Consider the following 21,879-nt stretch of genomic DNA (forward strand, 5'->3'; position numbering starts at 1 on the left):
TTAAGGCCCGCGAACCCGTCTCGTCCCGTTTGTTAGCGGGACTAGATGGGACTACCGTTTCGTCCCGTTTGTCCCGTCCCGTCCCGGCTAAATGTCGTCCCGTCCCGTTAATTCTGTCCTGTCCCGTCCCATCCCGTCCTGTTGGACAGCCATAGTACCAAATGATATATTTGCCCCTTTAGCTCCTTCTTCTCCGTCTCTTCTTCTTCGCTAAGAACACCGTAAATCTTTAATTTTGGAGGTGAAAATTTGAAGTTAATGATTAATTATTGTTAAAATCATTTGAATGTTGATTATTCATACTTAAACTTTTACTTTAACCACTAATTTAGTGATTTACTTTAAAATTTTAAAAACTACATTGTTGGTCCTTTGAAAATATTTAAGAAGACAAAGTGAGTCTTCTTGATTTGGAGTTATTTGACTAAATTTGTTACTGAGGATCGTTTATGCTAATATTTGAAGGCTTTGTTTTAAATTTGAGATCATTTCAAGCAGATTTGGGGTGGTTGCACATAAAAATTATGCCTATCGGATAGACTTTGATGAATAATTTAACAAATAGGTCGACTGCAAAATAATACAAAGTTACGCCAATCTGGTAGAGTTTAGTGAACGAATAATTACAAAATCATACCAACCGGGTAGAGGTAAAGTAAATATAGCATAAACTCAAAAGATCAGTAGAGAAATCCCTAAAGAGCTACTGGAGATTTGTTTGTAAATACATTCAAAAAGGGAAACAATATTTAAAGACCAGCCCCTTGGGCCATTCCTGTCAATCACCCTGCTATTTGCACATTTCTGAAAAGATAATTCTGGTACATCCTTTCATAGTAAGAGACAATATGGGGAGACTGAACAATAAGTAGTGAAAGCCACACTTTCTTTTACAACTGCCATTACTCTAATTTGCAAAAACCATGTTCATTACACATAAAGGCATAAAAGACAAAAATAGAAAGTTACATAAAGATAGAGCACAAGTATTACATAATGTGAAGTTACAGTTTGTGGTACTCACATGTCAACCAATAATTACATCTACTTTTGCAGAATCTGAACAATTCTCAAGCAATATCATAGACTCAGTTGAACCTATTGAAGAACTCAGATTGAATTCCAACGGAGATGGTTGCAGTGATTCAGAAGGCCTAGGAGGCGTTTGCAAAGCCTGTAATTCGCCTTCAATCATTTCCACTACTTTAGTCATTGAGGGACGATAGAGTGGATTCATTTGTATGCACCACAAGGCAACTAAAGTTAGCTTCTTTATAATCTTCTTTTCATCATCATGCGTCTCGTCTAGTACTTCAATTTCTTTTTCCTTGTCGAATTGATCATAGATCCAATGTGGGAAATACTGGCTTGACATATCCTCTCTTGCTGCCGAGTTTCTTTTCATGCCTGCCATCTCAATTAGCAGCATTCCAAAGCTATAAACATCTGCCTTATAAGATACAGGACCAATGCTTCTGTTGATCAATTCTGGAGCTACATATCCAATTGTTCCCCTTGCTGCTGTTAGAGTAACAATGCTGTTATCCGTTGGGTATAATTTGGCAAGACCAAAGTCAGAAATTTTTGGAACGAAATTCTCATCCAAAAGTATGTTGTGCGGCTTGATGTCAAAATGTAGAATTTGTATGTCACAACCTCGATGCAAATATTCAATACCTCGAGCAACTCCAAGAGCAATTTCAGACTTTCTTTGCCAGCTTAGTAGAGTTCCTTCTACTTGGGGTGTGATGTACTTGTCAAGTGATCCATTAGGCATGAAGTCATATACAAGGGCACGTTTAGATCTCTCAGCACAATAGCCAATAAGTTGTACTACATTAACATGATGAATCCTCCCGATTGTGGCAACCTCATTGATGAAGTCTTGCCCATCAGCTTTAGGCTTGCTCAAGATCTTCACTGCTACATCAGGACCACTTCGGAGCTTGCCTTTATATACTGAACCATAACCTCCTTGGCCTAGTTTCTCCTTCAAATTCCTAGTCATCTTCCTTATGTTGGAGTAGGGGTATCGAATGGGCATGAAATTGTTCTCACTATGCAGGAAACTTTCAATTGCATCAAAAATCGACAAATGCCTTCTTCGTAATTCAATCAATAGAAACACAAATATGCATGGGAATATTATGATTCTTGCCACAACGCTAAGTCCTGTGCGCAACCATCATAAAGTAAGCAAGAAAAGATTGTGAATGGTTAAATTAAAATGCAACCGCGAAGGTATATCATGAGGAAGCTATTTTAATACTTTTAGTCCGTCATTTCCAAACTAAAATGATTCCGAAAGTAGCAGTAGTCACCATATTTCGTAAGTACACGATAGTGGATGAATAGTTGAGAGACGAAAAGCACAATTGTCCCAAGTTCTCTATCTCATTTCCAATTTATATGACATTCTTTCTACTTTAAAAACTGTTTAACATCATTTCATAATTCTGTACCGCTTACACAATTTGCTATTCAAATTTTAAACTTGATATGGTGCTTTCTTTATCATACTAATAAACTATTACTTTTATATTTTTATTATACCATCCATATTAAATCAACTAAGAATTTTACTCTGCATCCAGTAGTCTTAGTTCAGTTCTTCTCTTCCTAACAAATCGATGAATTTTAAAGACAACAGAATTGGCTTACCAAATATGGGAAGTATCCATGGGATAATTCCTGCAAGAACACCAACAATTAATAACACAATTAATCTCACTTGCAACTATTTACCGTTAATACAATCCTAGCATGTATACAACCAGAATTGACAATAGAACGAGTGCTTACTTTCAAGAACGCGGAGAACATGTCTTTGAGCAACTTGATTGTGGTCATCCAAAGAGAAATTCCAGAGCCAAAAAAAAAAGAAAAAAGTATGAATGAGCGAGATCTTTCAAACTTACACAGAAAATTTGCTAAAAGTGTTAAATTCTCGCATGACATTGGTAATGTTCTTACCACAAAAGGTTTTGAAGAATCTAAAATTGTAAGCTTTGCAGTTCAAATCCAGACAGCGAACATCCCTTGAATTTTCACCTTCGCAGCCAAATAAATATTGGCACTTGCTACAGTAAACAGGAAACCATGAAAGTTCGAACCCATATGCCAAAGCATTATGTAAATCCAAAATGGAAATACGTGCATCCTCAGTATGCCATGAAGTCATTAACATGAGGTCTATAGTACACCCTACTCTCAAATCAGATGGCAACAATTTGGCCATGGTTGCATATGTGTGTCCCTTTAATAATTCAAAAGAAGTATTGGAAGCATAACTCCTGTTGAGACAATTAGTGATTTCTACAATGCCTGGATAATTTATGGCAAATGGACAGCTGAATATAGTGATTGGTTTTGCCAGCAGAATACCATTACTGCGCTTATAAGTCTCAAAAATAGAGGGTATACTGGAATCCCCATAATACTGCTGCTGAGGAAGAGAGCAAAGATCTTCTCTTATATCAGAATCCACAATGCGGATTGTGGAGTTATCATAATTAATGGCTTGCACGTAGTAATTCATCGATCCAAAGCCCGACGCATACCCATATAATTTTGCGCGATTCTCTTCACAGCTAAGTTCATACTTTTCATCGCCACAGTGCTTTGGGTCAGTTTTCAATCGAAAAGGGTAGCTGATGTTCTGAATATGCCCACAACTAGAAGGGACACACTGCTGGTTCTGTTCAGCAAATGGGGCTTCACAGAAGATGAGGATGGTAAGAAATGTAAGAAACCTGGTTCTTCCAGACATTATTATGGTTAGTTGTGCGTGTGTTTTTGTGGGTTTTACTCTTTTTAGTACTGGTGCCAAACACTAAATGTTTGAGTGAATTATATCAAATATATTTCATCCTCCCTCCCCCTATTGTGCTGCAGTAAACCACTTCTCTTAATATTAAGAAAAACCAAGTTATTGAATAAAAGACTAAGTCCAAGTCTTCACAAAGAAAGACAAGTCAGTAAGTCTTCTCTTAATATTTTGAAGTGTAGAGAGTAGACAGATCAAACAGAGAATCACCTCAGTCTAAAACTTATGCTGAGGAAGGGTACCACACATATTAGTAAAATTTCCACTAGAGAAGGACACCTTCCTTGACCACTACTCCCTCATATGTTATAAATGTAAATAATTCTCTTACATTTTCTAAAAAAATTATCCACTGTAGACAGATTAATGCTAATCTTTAATCTGCACTTGCAAAATTTCTATCGTTGTCCCTAGCACTTCAACCTCAACTGCAAGTTTCATCTTACAAGGTCTTTCAGTCGAGATGGCCCTCTTTTTAATCTTGCACTTATTTCTCATAGCCATGGTATCCTTTGCTATGTTTGGTGAAGGAGCAAATGATTGCAAAGAGTCTAGGTGCAATAGTGATGGCCCTAGCATTCGTTTCCCCTTCAGGCTTCAACATCAGCCCCAACATTGTGGATATCCTGGCTTTGAGCTATCTTGTACCAACAATAAGACCATACTTAGTACCCTTCCCAATTCACTTATACTAATAGTTGAGGATATTGATTATGCGTCTCAGGAGATTACGCTTTATTGTCCGACAAGTTGTATTCTGAACCTATTGTATTTTAACTTTTCAGCATCTCCTTTCCTCTTTAATGATGAGCCTCTTCTTTGTAACTTCTCCATTTTTAGTCCTTCTGGTATCTCAAATAGTGACTTTGGCTCACAGGATTGCTCTGCTACCTCTGACCCTGGATTAATTGCTCTCAGCAATTTAGAACCTTTGAAAGACTACCTTGGTAGTTCACATTATAAAAAGATTGCGGAAATTTCATCTGTTCCCTGTGATCTAAGTTATTATCCCCTCCGGATGAGTTGGTTAAATCCAAAGTGTGGCGACTGTGAAGGTCTTGGAATGGATTGTGGTTTCAAGAACTATAGCAACCAACTAGGAACTAAGTGTTTCGACAGACCATCGACTACAAAAGGTATTAACTCATTCAAAGATCTCTTTTGATTGCAGAATTGATAAAATAATAATATCAAAAGTGAATGTATCATAACTAAAACATTTTATTTACAATCTTTCCAAATCCATCTGGTTCTTGAATATGGTAATGGATTTGGATGTGATATCATTTTTTAATAAGGTAAATAATTATACAAATGATGGGGGAAAACCCCGTATACAAGCAATTAACCAAAAAGTAAAGAACCTATATCTGGATATGAAATATATCCTTAATTTGGCCTAAACCAAATTCTAGAACATAACAATGGAATGCATATTTGATATAGTAACTAAAACTTAAATAACCAAACCATTACAAGTTCGAAACAGAAAAAATTATTTTACGTAAGTAAAAATTAAAAACCACTCTCTTAGTAAAGACATGTTTGATACTGTAATAAGAATTTTCTGAAATTTGATGATTAAGTGCTTCTCTTTTTTTTTTTCTTTTTTTTTTTAATAATGTAAGTGCTTCTCTTTTTGCCATAATAAGATTTTTAATGTAATTCTGACAGGCGGATTTACGGAACCATTGATTGCAGGTTGGTGCTTCTTGCCTTTCAGTTCTCATATTTTGAATTTCCCTTATTCATTTACCTTTTGTATAATGTCTGAGTTGATATCTTCCAGGTGGAGTATTAGGATTTCTTCTTTTGGGAATTATTATGTTGGCACTCCATGAGTTTTATAGCTCAAGCAAAATTGAAAGAGAGAATCAAGCTAGAGTTGAGAAGTTTCTGGAAGACTACAGAGCTCTCAGGCCCACTAGATATACTTATGCAGAGATTAAAAAGATAACAAATATGTTTCACGAACGATTGGGAGAGGGAGCTTACGGGGTTGTTTATAAAGGAACACTTTCTAATGAAATTCATGTTGCTGTCAAAGTGCTAAATGACTCCATAGGAAATGGGGAAGAATTTATTAATGAAGTTGCAGCAATGGGGAAAATCCACCACTTCAATGTGATTCGCCTAGTTGGCTATTGCGCTGATGGATTCAGAAACGCTCTCGTGTATGAATATTTGCCAAATCAGTCGCTTGACAAACTCATTTTTCCAGCAAGATCCAAAGATCACATTAACCTTAATTGGAAGAAGCTTCACGATATCGCTATGGGTATAGCGAAAGGACTGGAATATCTTCATCAAGGATGTGACCAACAAATCCTTCATTTCGATATCAAACCCCAAAATATTCTGTTAGACCATAACTTGAACCCAAAGATCTCTGATTTTGGTCTTGCCAAGTTATGCTCTAAAGAGAAAAGTGTTGTAACCATGACTGAAGCTAGAGGAACCATGGGTTATATTGCACCAGAGGTATTATCCAGCAATTTTGGAAAAGCGTCTCATAAATCTGATGTCTATAGCTTTGGTATGCTGCTACTTGAAATGGTTGGAGGGAGGAAGAATTTTGACGCAAAGGCCAGTAATAGCCAAGTGAACTTTTCTGAGTGGATTCATCAACGGCTGAATGAAGGAGAAGAGTTGAAAATCAGGATAGAGGAAGATGATGATATCATAATTGCAAGGAAATTGGCTATTATAGGACTTTGGTGCATCCAATGGAACGCAACTGATCGACCTTCCATCAAAATTGTTACACAAATGCTAGAAGGAAATGGGAGCAATCTAACTATTCCTCCTCCTTTTACAGCAAGATACACGAACCACCTAGGAGCTGGAGTGATTGCATGCCCTTCTAGGGAAGAGTTGAGTGAAATATCAGAACTAGAATGAATGGGAGCCGCATATAAAGTTCTGATGTCAGATTCAGTATTGAATTTCAGTAATTTGATTAGATATCTGTTGAGTCTTTTAGCTGCTATATCTCAACTCTTTTACATGTGCAAGATATTTTATTGTGAGTCACAATTTGTGACTGTCTAGTTTGGTTTTCCCTGTAATGTTAACTATTCTAATAAATGATTCTCAACTTAACACTCTCTCAAAAGTTATTACAGGTGCATTACCCTAAGGGATAATCTGATTGGCTACATTAGTAAAATAATTTTTGCATGAAACCCGTCATAAACTAACACAATGGTGTCATTAGGCTGGTCACATTAGCAAAACAATACAAGTATTAAATCCATAACAAATACAATGATTGATTGGCCACATAAGAAAAAATGACCTCTGCATAACTAATGCAACACTAAGAATATATTCAGCTGAAAACTTACCGCATTCAGTCATGTCAGAAGAAAACACCCACTATTAATTTGCAGGAGGAGTACAAAATCTCAGTAATGGCACATATCATGACACAGAAACACAATGACCTTATAGTTTATGTGCAGAAAGCACTGATCATAAAAACAAAACATGTGCAGAAAGTATCAGATACAATTCATAGATTTCAAAGAAATAGAGGAACCTAAATTGGCACGACTGGTATGTACCCTAATCAATCATTTACTTTGAGCAACTAAAATGTTCTGCTATGTTATAGGAGTCTGATTCTTGAAAGAGTTAATTCTAGCAATTGAGCTATTGGTATCATAACAAAGGCATATACTCCATCTGTTTCAATTTAGATGACATTTTCCTTATTAGTCCGTTCCAAAAAGAATAACACATTTCTACAATTGGAAATAATTCAACTTTAAACTCTTCATTTTATCCATTTTATCCTTAATGAGAAGCTTTTATAACCACACAAATGTCATAGCCCTACAAAGCTTTTACCCCTTAAGCTTTTAAGATAACAAGTTTCAAAAAAAAAAAAATATTGAACTCCATGCCGAGTCAAAGGAGGGAGTACTATTTAATTATTGGCCAGCATACTGCAAGAAATCAGAAACTAAGACAACATATATGAAAGAAATGTCAAAGGCAAAAACAGACAAAAACACCAAGATCTATTGGGGCTTGAAGCATAAAGCATTCATGCTTTAAAAGGCGCATATGAAGAAAAAATATAACACTATGAATAAATAACTACAATCAGACATTGCCAACAATCCTTCAAGATAGCATTTGCCTTCAGCCGCCCAACTGCCCCATGTACTGAGCATGGTTATGCCAACTGCCTGCCTTGGCGCTTGATTGCCCGTTCATTGGCATCAAGCGGACAAGCCCTGACACTCATGCTGCGCACATGTCTTGTGCATGCACTGCACATGTTGCACGCCCATGCTCCATGCACATGCCACACATAACACAGCTAATACCTTTGTATTCACTGGACCCAGAGGAAGTAGGTACACTTTCCTCTTCTTCCAGTTAATGTAGAGTATTTATATGATGTGCCATGAGCTCTATACACTTCTAACTGTTATGTTACATTCTGCCAATATTAGCTTAGAGATGTACTGTGACATCAAATGAAACAAACGAAGGCACTTTTGTACCATAGCCGGGAAGAAACAAGATGGTGATCATCATTTATTTTTCTTTTCCTAGCATTTTCATCTTCTCAACATCCATGATATTAGGACTGATTTTCTTACTTTCTATTCATATTCAACTCAAAACCTTAATCTGTGAATTGGTTTCAGAAATTAGTAATCATACCTGTTTTGATTTTTCCGCAGAAGGGAAATTCAAGACCGAACACTGTTGATCTCCCAGGGAATTCTCATCTTCAACCTAAACTAGATGAGTTCTTACATCAAGCAGCTACCATTGTGTTTGTTGTGGCTGCTGTGGAGTTTTTTAACGAATAGCAGTGCCCTGCTTCGGAGTACTACTCTAAACATTGCACATACTGTGATAAGGGAGGGGAGGACATACACGAGATGTTTGTTGGGCGCTTCATGGTAAGCCTCCACGTAACAATGATCATCCTCGACATTCAATCAATGTGGCTCACAGTGGAGATGGTATTCTACCTACACAGATGCCAAGGATAGATCATCTCACTCTATCACTTTGACTGGAGCAGATTATAATGATTACCTTCAATACCAGGCATCAAAGCAACAGTCATCTACCTCATCTACAGCTTCCACAGTGCAACCTGGTAACTCTTTTGCCTATGTGCAGTCTTCCTTTCCTGGACCATGGATTCTTGACTCTGGTGCTACTGATCATATATCTGGTAACAAAACTTTTCTCTTTGTCCTTAATTCTCCACCTGTCTCTTCTACTATTACCTTAGCTAATGGATCAAAGACTACTATCAAAAGAATAGGTGCAACTCACCCTCTACCTTCCTTAACTTTAACTTCAGTTCTTTTTGCACCTGAATGTCCGTATGATCTTATTTCCATTAGTAAATTAACGAAGAACCTCAAGTGTCTTGTAATCTTCTCTGAGGATTCTATTTTTGTGCAGGACCGGAGTACGGGATAGGTGATTGGAAGAGGACATGAGTCACACGGTCTGTACGAACTATCCATTCCAAAACCACCAATTGCCTTCACTTCCGCTATTACCTCTGATTTGTTTCATAGTCACTTGGGACATCCAAGTCTTTCAAAGCTACAGAAGATGGTCCCCAATCTATCTAGTTGAGCTTTGTTAGAATGTGAGTCGTGTCAGCTTGGGAAACACACTCGTGCTTCTTTCCCAAAGCGTGTCAATAATAGGTCTTCCTCTATGTTTGAAGTTGTTCACTCGGACATATGGGGTCCAAGACGTGTCAGTTCTTCACTAGGATTTCATTATTTTGTTACATTTATTGATGACTATTCTCAGTGCACCTGGTTATTTTTAATGAAAAACGGATCTGAATTGTTCTCTATTTTTCAGAACTTTTGTACTGAGATTCGCAATCAATTTGGTGTTTCCATAAAGAAATTAATCAGTGATAATGCCCGAGAATACTTCTCTTCTTCTCTTTCTTCTTTCATGTCATCACAAGGTATATTACACTTGTCTTCTTGTGCACATACTCCACAACAAAATGGAGTTGCAGAACGAAAGAGTAGACATCTCATTGAAACGGCTCGGACATTACTTATTCACAATCATATTCCTTTACGTTTTTGGGGTGATGCAGTTATTACTGCTTGTTATTTAATTAATCGTATGCCCTCCTCTGTTTTGCAGTACAAGATTCCACACTCGATCCTTTATCCGGACCAACCTATGTTCCCACTTCCTCCACGTGTGTTTGGCTGTACTTGTTTTGTTCATGACCTTACCCCGGAAAAAGACAAACTTCAGCAAAAGACTATCAAATGTGTCTTTTTAGGGTACTCTCGTCTACAAAAAGGATACAAATGCTTTGATCTCTCTAAAAATAGGTACTTAATATCAGCAGATGTTACCTTTTTTTAGACTTCCCTGTATTTTTCTCTTAATTCATTAAATCAGAAGGCCATATCCACAGTTCCTCCGGTTCCAACCTTTTCGCCTCCAACTCCAGCTCCACCACTCCAAGTCTATTCTAGACGCCCTCGGCCTAATTCTCAACCTACTAATCCAGTTGATGCTTCTGATCCTAATGCAGGTACACAAATCCCACCGGGTGTCTCACGCTTCGGTTGAGCACTTTGATGCTTATGATCCTAATTCTCAACCTACTAATGTCTCATGCTTCGGTTGAGCACTCATCAGATGTTATTGATCTCCCCACTACTTTCCGAAAAGGTACTAGAACTACTGCCAATCAAACTCCCACTTATACCTTTTTAAGTTATTATCGTTTATCACCTTCATATCATGCCTTTATTACTAGCTTATCCACTGTCAAGGTTCCAAAGACTGTGGAAGAAGCACTGGCCCATCTAGGTTGGTGTCAAGCTATGATTGAAGAGATGAGTGCCTTGCATGATAACGGTACTTGGGAGATAGTCCCTTTACCTAGAGGGAAAACCACAGTTGGTTGTCGATAGGTGTTTACAGTTAAGGTAGGTCCAAACGAAGCGGTTGATCGCCTTAAAGCAAGATTGGTTGCCAAGGGGTATACTAAGGTGTATGGCGTTGATTATGGTGATACTTTTTCACCAGTTGCAAAGATGGCATATGTCCTTCTTCTTATCTCTTTGGCAATGATGAATCATTGGCCCCTTTTTCATTGGACATTAAGAATGCATTCTATTAGTTTTGGTATCGGAATAGTATGTTTTATTCTTTCAAAGAATACACAATATATAGGAAAAAACAGATCAATAAAAAAGGAAATAATCCCCTGATTCCAGACAAAGGGGAATTTCCAATCTAATCTAATCCCTAAGAATCTGAAACTTTCCTAACGTAGCAGATCTGATTTGATCCTATATGATCAATAATCAGATAATACAAATCAATAATCTGATTTGATTTGGTCACGTGTAATCATAATCAGATATTAAAAATCAACATTCCCCCTTAAGTTGGCATGTAGATATCTGACATGCCTAACTTGCTTACAAGACTTTCAAATCTTGGTTTAAACAACCCCTTAGTAAAAATATCTGTTGTCTGCTGATCTGTTGGCACAAATGGTAAGCACATGCTTCCTTCTTCGAGCTTCTCCTTGATGAAATGCCTATCCAACTCAATATGTTTTGTTCTATCATGTTGCACTGGATTGTGGGCAATGCTTATGGCAGCTTTATTGTCACAGTATAGCTTCATTGGTAAAGTTATAGGTCTTCTAAGTTCCTCCATGATTTTCTTAAGCCAAATCATCTCACAGATTCCATGAGCCATAGATCTGTACTCTGCTTCAGCACTACTTCGTGCCACAACACTTTGTTTCTTACTTCTCCATGTCACAAGATTTCCCTAAATAAATGTACAATACCCAGAAGTAGACCTTCTGTCAGTATAGGGCCCTGCCCAATCTGCATCTGTGTATGCCTCAATGTTCCTTTGATCACTTTTCTTGAACAACAACCCTTTTCCCGGTGAGCTTTTCAAGTACCTCAAAATTCAATACACAGCCTCCTGATGTTCTTTTTGAGGAGAATGCATAAATTGACTAACTAAGCTTACCGCAAAAGCTATATCAGGACGAGTGTGCGATAGGTAGATAAGTTTTCCTACCAATCTTTGATATTGACCTTTGTCAATCAGATCTCCTTCTTTATTCCCGAGCTTTATGTTTGGGTCAAGAAGAGTTTCCGCTGGTCGGCACCCACTCATCCCTGTTTCTTTCAACAAATCCAGTACATATTTTCTTTGAGATACCATTATTCCCTCCTTCGATCGAGCCACTTCCATGCCAAGAAAATACCTCAAGGGTCCCAAGTCTTTGATTTCGAATTCTGATGCTAACTGGACCTTTAGATTCTTCATTTCAATTGAGTCGTCTCCCGTAAGTATAATGTCATCAACATACACTATAAGGAATTAAGGATTGTTATTTTTCCTTGTAGTGAATGCCAAATAAACATTGTGTGATATGTTTGTCCTTGCAAGTAACCCAACCCTTTAACAAATTGAGTATTCAAAGCCCGGTGGAGGATCCATGTAGACCTCCTCTTCAAGTTTTCCATTGAGAAATGCATTCTTTACATCTAACTATTGAAGAGGCCAATCAAGATTAGCGGACAGTAAGGAGGACTCTAATAGAATTCAGTTTGGCTACTGGAGCAAATGTTTCAAGGTAGTTGATGCCATAGGTTTGAGTAAACCCTTTAGCTACAAGACGCGCCTTATATCTTTCCAGTGACCCATCTGACTTGAATTTGATGGTGAAAACCCACTGGCAACCCATTGTTTTCTTTCCTCGTGGTAGATCCATGATTTCCCAAGTTTCATTTTGTTCTAGGGCTTTCATCTCCTCTAGAATTGCCTCCCTCCATTCAGGAACAGTTAAAGCAACCCCACATTCTTTGGTATCTCCAAAACAGTTAATTGAGAAAGAAAAGTTAAATAGGATGGGGACAATTTTTTATATGACACAAAGTTTGACATGGGGTGTTTAGTGACGTTTCTCACACCTTTTCTTTTAGCTATAGGAAGATCAAGATCTGAGGGAACAAGAGATGTATAGAAACAAACTCATTTGAGGTACTACCTGGAATTTCATTTTGGTATTATAGAGTGGATGACTGACCATGTTGAGAGTTTTCGGTCTCTTTTCCAAGATTTTGGTTTCTCCTCGTGTAAACGCGCAACTCTTTGTTTGTTCACCGTTTTTGTTGCTAATCAGATCATGCTTTGATTTTACTGGTCCAGAATCATAGCCTTTATTATCTATAGCATTTTCATTCCTTATCTTTCCTAGATCACTATCACTCATATTTATCTCATCCATGTTTATCAGGTAACTCGGTTCTTTCTTATTTTGACCCATTCCCTCATTATTGCAAAACAACTCTTCTTCTACAAACTTCTCTCCCCGAAAATGAGTGCCAAACAAAGGTTGGAATTCAAAAAAAGTAATATCCACAGTAACCACAATCTTCTTTGTATTCGGATCATAACACTTATACCCTTTCTGATTTGGAGCATAGCCTATAAAAACACACTTTCTTGCACGAGGTTCTAGTTTGCTCCTATTATGATCAAAAGCACTACACCCAAACACTTTTAATGGCAAATCAGTAGTTAACCTAGATGTAGTAATTTTCTCTTTGAATAGGCTAAAGGGAATTCTAAAACTAAGAGCTTTAGATGGCATTCTATTTATCAAATAGGTGGCAGTCAAAAGAGCTTCTCCCCATAAATATTGTGGAGCTCTACTAGTAAACAATAAGGCTCTAGTTACTTCCAATAAATATCTATTCTTTCTCTCGTCAACCCCATTTTGTTGGGGTGTATCAGGGCATGAACTTTGATGGATTATTCCTTTATTTTGATAAAAAATTTCATAATTGCTCATTAAAAAACTCTCGACCATTGTCACTCCTAAAATCTGGATTTTCTCTTGAAATTGTGTTTCAATCATAGCATAAAAAATCTCGAACACATTTTTTACCTCTGTTTTATCTTTTAAAAGATAAACCCAGCTTAGCCTAGTGTGATCATCAATAAAACTCACAAACCATCGTTTTCCACTATTTGTCAAAACCTAGATGGTCCCCAAACATCACTATGGATAAGCTTAAATGGTTTTGAGGCATGATATTTATGAGAGGAAAAAATAGAACGTTGATGTTTTGCCATTTCAAAGAATTCACACTGAAAAATGGGACTCTTATTCATGAACAATTGAGGTAACAAAAGCTTTAAATAATAAAAACTAGGATGACCAAGCCTATAATGCCAAAGCATAACCTTATTCTCAATTAAAACGGAGTTCAAACAAATAGAATTTTTGTTTACTGAATTGTTTCCATCCTCCAAGAAATAGAGACCTCCAGACTCTTTAGCACTAACAATCATCCTCCCCAAGACCTTGTTCTGAAATTCACAAGAAAATGAATCAAATATTGCACGACAATTGAGCGATTGGGTTAATTTAGCAACAGACACAAGATTGCAAGTCAAATTTGGAACATGTAGGACATCAAAGAGGGTCAAGGAAGGAGTAAGTTTGATAGTTCCCTTTCCAGCAATTGCCGAAAAAGTTCCATCAGCAATACTAACCTTTTTGTTTCCTGGACAAGGTGAGTAAGTAGAGAACAAATGGGGATTTCCTGTCATATGGTCACTAGCTCCTGAATCGATGATCCAGAAGTTCACACCATTTGAGTTCTCGGACCTCCAGGCCTTCATTTATGGATCTCCAGCATCAGGTTTTCTGATTTCACCGGTCAAGTGCCCAAGTTTTCCTCTGCCATCAATTGCTAACCGGACAGATTGTGCCCACTCCAGAGAATTTTTTCCATTCAACCTATGAGACGTTAGTTGAAAGGATAAATGAGATGAATCATTGCTTTGATTCATGGTTGTCTCGGCTGGGATCACACTAACAGAACTCTCGGCTTCTATTGTTGCCGCTGGGATGTTTTGCCCAGTAAAGGCTGTTTTAGCCATGAACAGAAGGAAAAAAAAGAGGTTGAAAGAGGCTACTGCTTTGATACCATGTTAGTTTTGGTATCGGAATAGTATGTTTTATTCTTTCAAAGAATACACAATATATAGGAGAAAACAAATCAATAAAAAAGGAAATAATCCTGTGATTCCAGACAAAGGGGAATTTCTAATATAATCTAATCATTAAGAATCTGAAACTTTCCTAACGTAGCAGATCTGATTTGATCCTATATGATCAATAATCAGATAATACAAATCAATATATCTGATTTGATTTGATCACGTGTAATTATAATCAGATATTACAAATCAACACATTCCTTCATGGAGAACTTGTTGAAGAAGTATATATGGAGCAACCACCAGGGTTTGTTGCTCAGGGGGAGTCTGGATTAGTCTGTCGACTTCGTCGATCTCTTTATGGTCTCAAGCAGTCGCCTAGGGCATGGTTTGGGCGTTTCCGAATTGTTGTCCAACAATTTGGAATGACCCGAACAGAAGCTAATCATTCGGTATTCTATAGACATTCATCTTATGGCAAATGTATCTTTCTAATTATTTATGTTGATGATATTGTTATCACAGGTGATGATCATGAAAGTATTATCCAACTTAAGCAGCATCTTTCAAGTCAATTCCAGACTAAGGATATGGGTAAACTAAAATATTTTCTAAGCATTGAGGTGGCACAATCTGGCAATGGCAATGGCATTGTCATCTCACAAAGGAAGTATGCCTTAGATATTTTGGAAGACACCGGTATGTTGAACTGCAAACTTGTGGACAGTCCCATGAATCCAAATACTAAACTTGTTCCGGGACAAGGGAAGCCTCTAAAAGATCCAGGAAGATATCGGAGACTTGTTGGCAAACTCAACTATCTTACGATCACGAGACCTGACATCTCATTTGTTGTAAGTGTGGTTAGCCAGTTTCTCCAATCATCTTGTGACAGTCATTGGGATGCAGCAATTCGCATCCTAAGATATGTCAAAGGTTCTCCGGGACAAGGTTTATTGTATGAAAACAAGGGACACGCAGACATTGTTGGGTATTCTCATGCAGATTGGGCAGGTTCTTCCTCTGATAGACAGTCCACTTCAGGTTATTGTATTTTAATTAAAGGTAACCTAATATCCTGGAAAAGTAAAAAGCAAGATATGGTGGCTAGGTCAAGCGCAAAGGCAGAATATCAGGCTATGGCATTGGCTACTTGCGAGCTTATATAGCTAAGGCAACTTCTACAGGAGTTAAAGATGGGAAGGGACGAGCCGATGAAATTGATTTGTGATAATCAAGCAGCATTATATATCGCTTCAAATCCAGTATTTCATGAAAGAACGAAGCATATTGAAATAGATTGTCACTTCATTCGACAAAAGATTGAGTCCGAGTGCATTGTTACGAGTTTTGTCAACTCAAAGACCAACTAGCAGATGTCCTCACAAAATCACTCCGAGGGTCCAGAATTGGGGATATCTGTAGCAAGCTAGGAGCATATGACTTGTACGCTCCAGCTTGAGACGGAGAGTTAAATATGGTAAAAATTGATACTATGTAAATAAGAAAAGATTCACAAATCCCAGTAATTAAGTAATTAGGAGATTTTGTAGTCTTGTAATTGTAGTCTTTCCTTATTTGTATTTCTGTCAAAGGTTATTTAAACCCAACAACTTGAGGGAATAATCAAGCACTCTATTCACCATTTTTCTTCTCCTCTTCTTTCTCATGGTATCAGAGCTAGGTCCGTTCCCGTTTGGGCCCCTATGATATATTGTCCACGCTCCAGTTGGTGATATGGGCGTGCTGCTAGGGAGTGTGAGAGTGGGTTAGAGTCCTGCATTGGTTAGGGAATGGGCTGCTGGTATCCTTATATGGACTTGGGCAGTCCTCCGCTCACGAGCTAGCTTTTGGGATTGAGTTAGGCCCAAGCGCCATATTTTTTCAAAAAGCTTGACAAAGTCAAGCATAGTCAAGAAAATGATTCCTGCTTTTCTGTTGTACAATAATGTTGATAAAGTAACTGCACGTACAAAGGAGTTCACACGAAAACAGCTCGAGACTACTCTATACTCTCATTTGACTCCTAGTTATGGTAGCAATACTTGTTAGCCATTATTTGCATAAGGATGCTTCTCAAGAAAATCCTTCACCAAGTGCTCTACAAAAATATTACCTAGTTACCGGTTTGCCACTACCTTGAACTAGCTTCTCATGTTGATGACCTTCTTTTTTACTTTTCGGGAAGGAGGGTCCAACAATGGCAATCTGACTAATATTAGCTTCTCAAGTTGATGACTTTCTCTGTTTTCAACAGGTGAATATACCCTTCTTGCTCCCAAGCAAGTTTTCTGTCATTGTCTAAACCACACCAGACTAATGAAGCAAAGCGTCCGGACTGCGCTACATCTAGTTTCACATTTAAAATATGCTATTAACAACACTAGAGATTAAAAACACTAGTGATGATGTACAGAGAATGTGAAAAATCCGTCTAGAAAACTTTGAAGGCAAAGAGCTTTTTCCTTAGCAAGGACAAATAAGACTCTGAAGTGTACTACTTTGTAGCAAAAGGATTTGGTATGAGCTTTTCACACATCTGACTGCTTAGATGCTTTATGCTGCCAATATTAGCTTAGAGATGGATCGATCCATCAGCGTACTCTGACATCAAAGGAACCAAATGAAGGCACTTTTGTACTACAGTCAGGAAGAGACATGGTAGTAATCATCATTTGTTCTTCTGTTCCTTGTTTCATGCCTTTTCACTAGCTCAGCTTCTCAACCTCCATGATGAAGGATTGATTTTCTTACTTGAAGTAGGGATGGGGGCTCCTCATAGAGAGTTCCAAAGCATCAATTCTCATAATGAGGCTCAGTCCGGCAGCATTGGGCGTGGCCCCAATTCTCAAACCTGACCTACACAATGATTTTTAAACTCACATTTCGAAAAGTAAGGATAGGTTTTCCTCATCCTGTAAAGGCACTTTGATTCACACCCAAAGCCAACATCAGACACTAGAGCAAAAGTTTTGTAGACTTTTTCTTCAGCATCTGGCTCAAGCATCCTTAATTACTTAGCTGAAGCATTGAATTTTCTCATAACAGTCCTCCAGCGCAAACGCAGTATACATTGTCTTCCCTGCCAAGGTGGTCCATACAACAGAACCTCTTTCATTGGACCAAGCAAATTTACCATGACAAAAGCAGATCCTTTCACAGAGATAAAATGGTCAGCCGAAACCAAGTTTTCTCAATCCTATCTCGCCCCGCAGTCAAATGAAACTCCACGTCTATGTATTCTCGGTTCACAACATCCCCAGCAATAATACTAGCATTTCATCAAACAGTTGGTGCTCATTTTGTCTCTTCTCTTCTCCTTCTTCCTCTACTTGAATTGCACTAGCTTCTGCACTCCCAAACAGCAGAACTTGAGCCAAATAAGTACTATATTGTTGCTATTCCATTCTCGTCAATAGCAAGGTTGTTATTATCAGAGGCGGAGCTAGGGATTTAAGTGTAACATTGTTTCCGGGGGAATCGAACCCCATCTTTTTCGGCGAACCCACAACTCTTGCCGTTGAACCAAGACCCCTTTTGTTAGATTTAGTAAATATTTCAATACAAGTTCCGAAAAAAGTCACTGGTTCACCGAATCCGCACCCACTATGTAGCTCCGCCCCCGTTATTATGGAGAAAAGCTGTGGGAGTGAGTGAGTATAGGAGGGAAGGTATAAAGTTCAAGGGAGGAGTGGTAAACGGGGGGAAGAGGGTAAAAAGTTTATTAAAATAACGGGAAAAGATCTCCTTTAATTATAAACATAATAAAGCTAAAAGAAGAATATTGTGGAGAAATATATATATATATATATATATATATAGGATATATAGGTAAGAGAAAAAGATTATGCTCTTGAGGGATAAAAATATGATGAATGAGAATCCCTTTAAAAAGGAAAAACTAATTTGGTCCCAAAGTAACTAAGCTTAACTTTAAATTGGTCCCAGAATAACTAAGCCTAACTTTTCTCTAAAAAAAATTAATAGACATTCACAATTTATTGCTAACTAATGTAACACCAAGTATACGTTAAGCTGAGAATTTACCGCATTCAATCATGTCAGAAGAAAACATCAACTATTCCATGTAAAAAGTTATATACTAATTTTGGTATAACTTATATCACTATCAGTATGAAAAAATTAATCTATGTATAACTTATATATAGATAAAACAATAAAAGGACAAAAATATTTTTTTTCGTAGAAGCCGATGAAAGTAAAGTATCCAAGGATATAATTATAAACTCATACCCTTTTACGTTAACAATAAATAAATATTTTAAATGATATCGTGTATATTCAATTTTAGTATAATAAATCAAACACACAACAAGAAATGATACATATATTACTAATCCATGTATTGTTGATCTCCGCATTACTAATATATGTATAACTCATTTTTGAACCAAACGAGCCCTAAGAGTTTAATCAAGGAGTACAGTATCTCAACAACTGCACAAAGCATGACAAAGACATAGAATGAGTACTCTCTTTGGAAATATAACCTTGTAATTGGATTTGAGTAATTACTAAGGTAATAATTACACAACTTAGTAATTACAAAAACATGCTTATTTGTCATAATGTAATTATACGCATCATGTTTAATTACACAAGTGTATTTACATAGTTAAATATTTTTAAATTTCAAAATAAATATTAATTTCTAATGTTAATTAGAAATATTTTTCGCTGAACATATAAATAAATGTTAATCGTGATAAATATATGTGCATACAAGAAATATAAAATATTACTTATTAATCGATATACTAAATTCGTAGATTTTTAGGGGAAAATATATTAAATAATTATAAATATATGATTAATATAATAAAAATAATCTATATTTTCCAACTAAATAATATTTCAAGTTGAATTAATTAATAAAATTCCAACAATGACTTTAAATGGTTTACCAACTCATGTGAACAACGGCAGCTAATTCAAATTTCTGTTACGAAATTTAATCTAACTTCTACATGGAATTAACCAATTCAAAGTTTAATAAAGAAACAATAACTAAAAATGACTATATCCCTAATTTGGGGGGGAAATGAAGCAAACTTGGAGTAAGTAGAGAGCCTGCTAAGTTCAATTTTTTAAAAACAATTAGAACCAAGTTCAATTTTTTCACAAATGATGACAAACATGTTTTTAATACCCATTCTCTAAGGAATCTAAAAAGGAAAAAAAATATTTGGGAGAGAAAAAAGAAAGAAAACTTTTTAAAAGACATATTGTAATTTCATAGTGTAATTATTACCAATTCTCAATTCCCCTTGAAAATTGAAGAGTATAATTACACCCCCTCAATTACAATCAACTAGTGAAATTTTCGCGCTTCGCGCAATTGTTAAAGATATTAGTGAATTTGGTCAAGATAGAAGAGATTAATCCATTCATGTATATGCATATAAAAATAATCTTACTTATATGTTCGTATCAGTTTAATTCAAGATAATTTTTTATATTGATGAACTCACAAATATATATATATATATATATATATATATATATATATATATATATATATATATATATATATATATATATACTATACTATACTATACTATAACCCTTGAATCGTAGATTATTTTTGGACCATTTAATCTTTGATAAATAGACGTAATTTGTTCTATATTCAAGGCAGACTATCTCGTTATAATTTTCTTCTATTTCTGATTGGGAAAGAGGTTACGCTTCTCCTTTACTTCCGTTCTTCACATTCTCTTATCCGTTTTTACACAGATTTATATTTTATACTTCATCTATATCAATTTATGTTTTATAATTTTCGAGAGTCAATCTCCTTAACTCAACCAAGAATTTAGACATAGAATTTTTAAGTTTTTTGGAATAAATTTGCATACTTGGAAATTATATAAAGTACTATATGTCACAATAATTAACCATTCAAAATCTTTAAAAAGACTATGAAATAATCATGAAAAAAGAGAACTCATTTTATTCGTTCACTCTCTAAATTCAAACACCATCACATAAATTGAATTTTGTATTCTTTATTAAATTGTTCAGTGAACATATATTCAAACTACCCCTTCAAATTATGAATTCAGCACCAGATGAGTTTATTCATATTAAAATTCGTTTGCATACACAATTCAGTCATCATCATTAGCTCTAATTCCCGAGTTTCTAAGATCAAACGTAAAATTAAGGTTTAAATTTTTTTCTCAACCGAGCTAGATTTGAGATTAAACCCAAAATTTCAAATTAACAAATTAGATTATTTTAAATAATGAGATCGCGATTCAAAAGACTCTACTAAACTACTCTAGTACAAGGTAGTGTTACTAGTATAACAAAATGCCGTTCACTTTGCAAGCCCTTCGTACGTTCTGATCAACTGATACTTTTCTACCAATAATACGAAAAATTGGTACAGTAGGAAGACCCAAAAGTTATATAAATAAAGGATGTAAACTGAAATCATCGAAAATTTTACAACGAAAATCTATTTTAAAAAAGAATATGTATTTTGTACAAGGTAATTTTAAAAAGGATATGTATGTTCTGCTTTTGCTAAAAAAAATAATGAAAAGTATAACAAACAAATAAAAGAGAGAAATTATTCACAAAGGAAAAAATTAAACAACACAACTCAAAACTAAATATTGCCACAGTACGTGTTCGGCTACCGGTATCAATTCAACGATAGACTCAAATTTTCAAATATGTATTCTTTATGATTTTTCTAAACTTGTATCAAACATTAGGGTAGTTTCGAGTGTCTTTTTAATGTTAAAAGTATCAAAAGTCACGGGGAAAAAGTATTTCAGTTCACAAAAAGTTGGGTAAAAAAAGTGAAGTAAATCACTGTACGGTATATATTGTTCATGTCTTATACCATAATTTTCATTATTTAATATATTAATAAATTAAGAATAAATACCTACATGTTACTGTGGTTTACAGCACAAAGATCAAAGGAACACATAAGAAATAACATGATTACGAGAAGGTGGGTTTACCATTATTTTACCAAAAACTGAGTTCTTCAA

General features: G+C 36.1%; 3 protein-coding genes across 3 annotated transcripts; 2 read left to right on the top strand and 1 right to left on the bottom strand.

Annotated features, from left to right (window-relative positions):
• Window positions 1-894: 894 nt before the first annotated feature.
• LOC104103194 (rust resistance kinase Lr10-like) lies at window positions 895-4,288 on the bottom strand. Its single transcript, XM_009611077.4, has 4 exons — window positions 2,974-4,288; window positions 2,803-2,835; window positions 2,662-2,691; window positions 895-2,172 (listed from the first exon to the last, which is right to left on the bottom strand). Exons 1-4 carry the CDS (start codon window positions 3,767-3,769, stop codon window positions 1,028-1,030), a joined length of 2,004 nt encoding a protein of 667 aa, XP_009609372.1. The 5' UTR covers window positions 3,770-4,288; the 3' UTR covers window positions 895-1,027.
• Window positions 4,288-6,953, top strand: LOC104103195 (rust resistance kinase Lr10-like). Its single transcript, XM_033657962.2, has 3 exons — window positions 4,288-4,962; window positions 5,501-5,527; window positions 5,616-6,953. The coding sequence occupies exons 1-3, from the start codon at window positions 4,290-4,292 to the stop codon at window positions 6,725-6,727; spliced, it is 1,812 nt and encodes a 603-aa protein (XP_033513853.1). The 5' UTR covers window positions 4,288-4,289; the 3' UTR covers window positions 6,728-6,953.
• Window positions 6,954-15,138: 8,185 nt separating this feature from the next.
• Window positions 15,139-16,017, top strand: LOC138891555 (uncharacterized mitochondrial protein AtMg00810-like). The gene has a single exon (XM_070175030.1). It carries the CDS (start codon window positions 15,139-15,141, stop codon window positions 16,015-16,017), a length of 879 nt encoding a protein of 292 aa, XP_070031131.1.
• The last annotated feature ends 5,862 nt before the right edge of the window (window positions 16,018-21,879 follow it).

The sequence above is a fragment of the Nicotiana tomentosiformis genome, chromosome 1 (genome assembly GCF_000390325.3).
Source record: "Nicotiana tomentosiformis chromosome 1, ASM39032v3, whole genome shotgun sequence".
Taxonomy (NCBI): domain Eukaryota; kingdom Viridiplantae; phylum Streptophyta; class Magnoliopsida; order Solanales; family Solanaceae; genus Nicotiana; species Nicotiana tomentosiformis.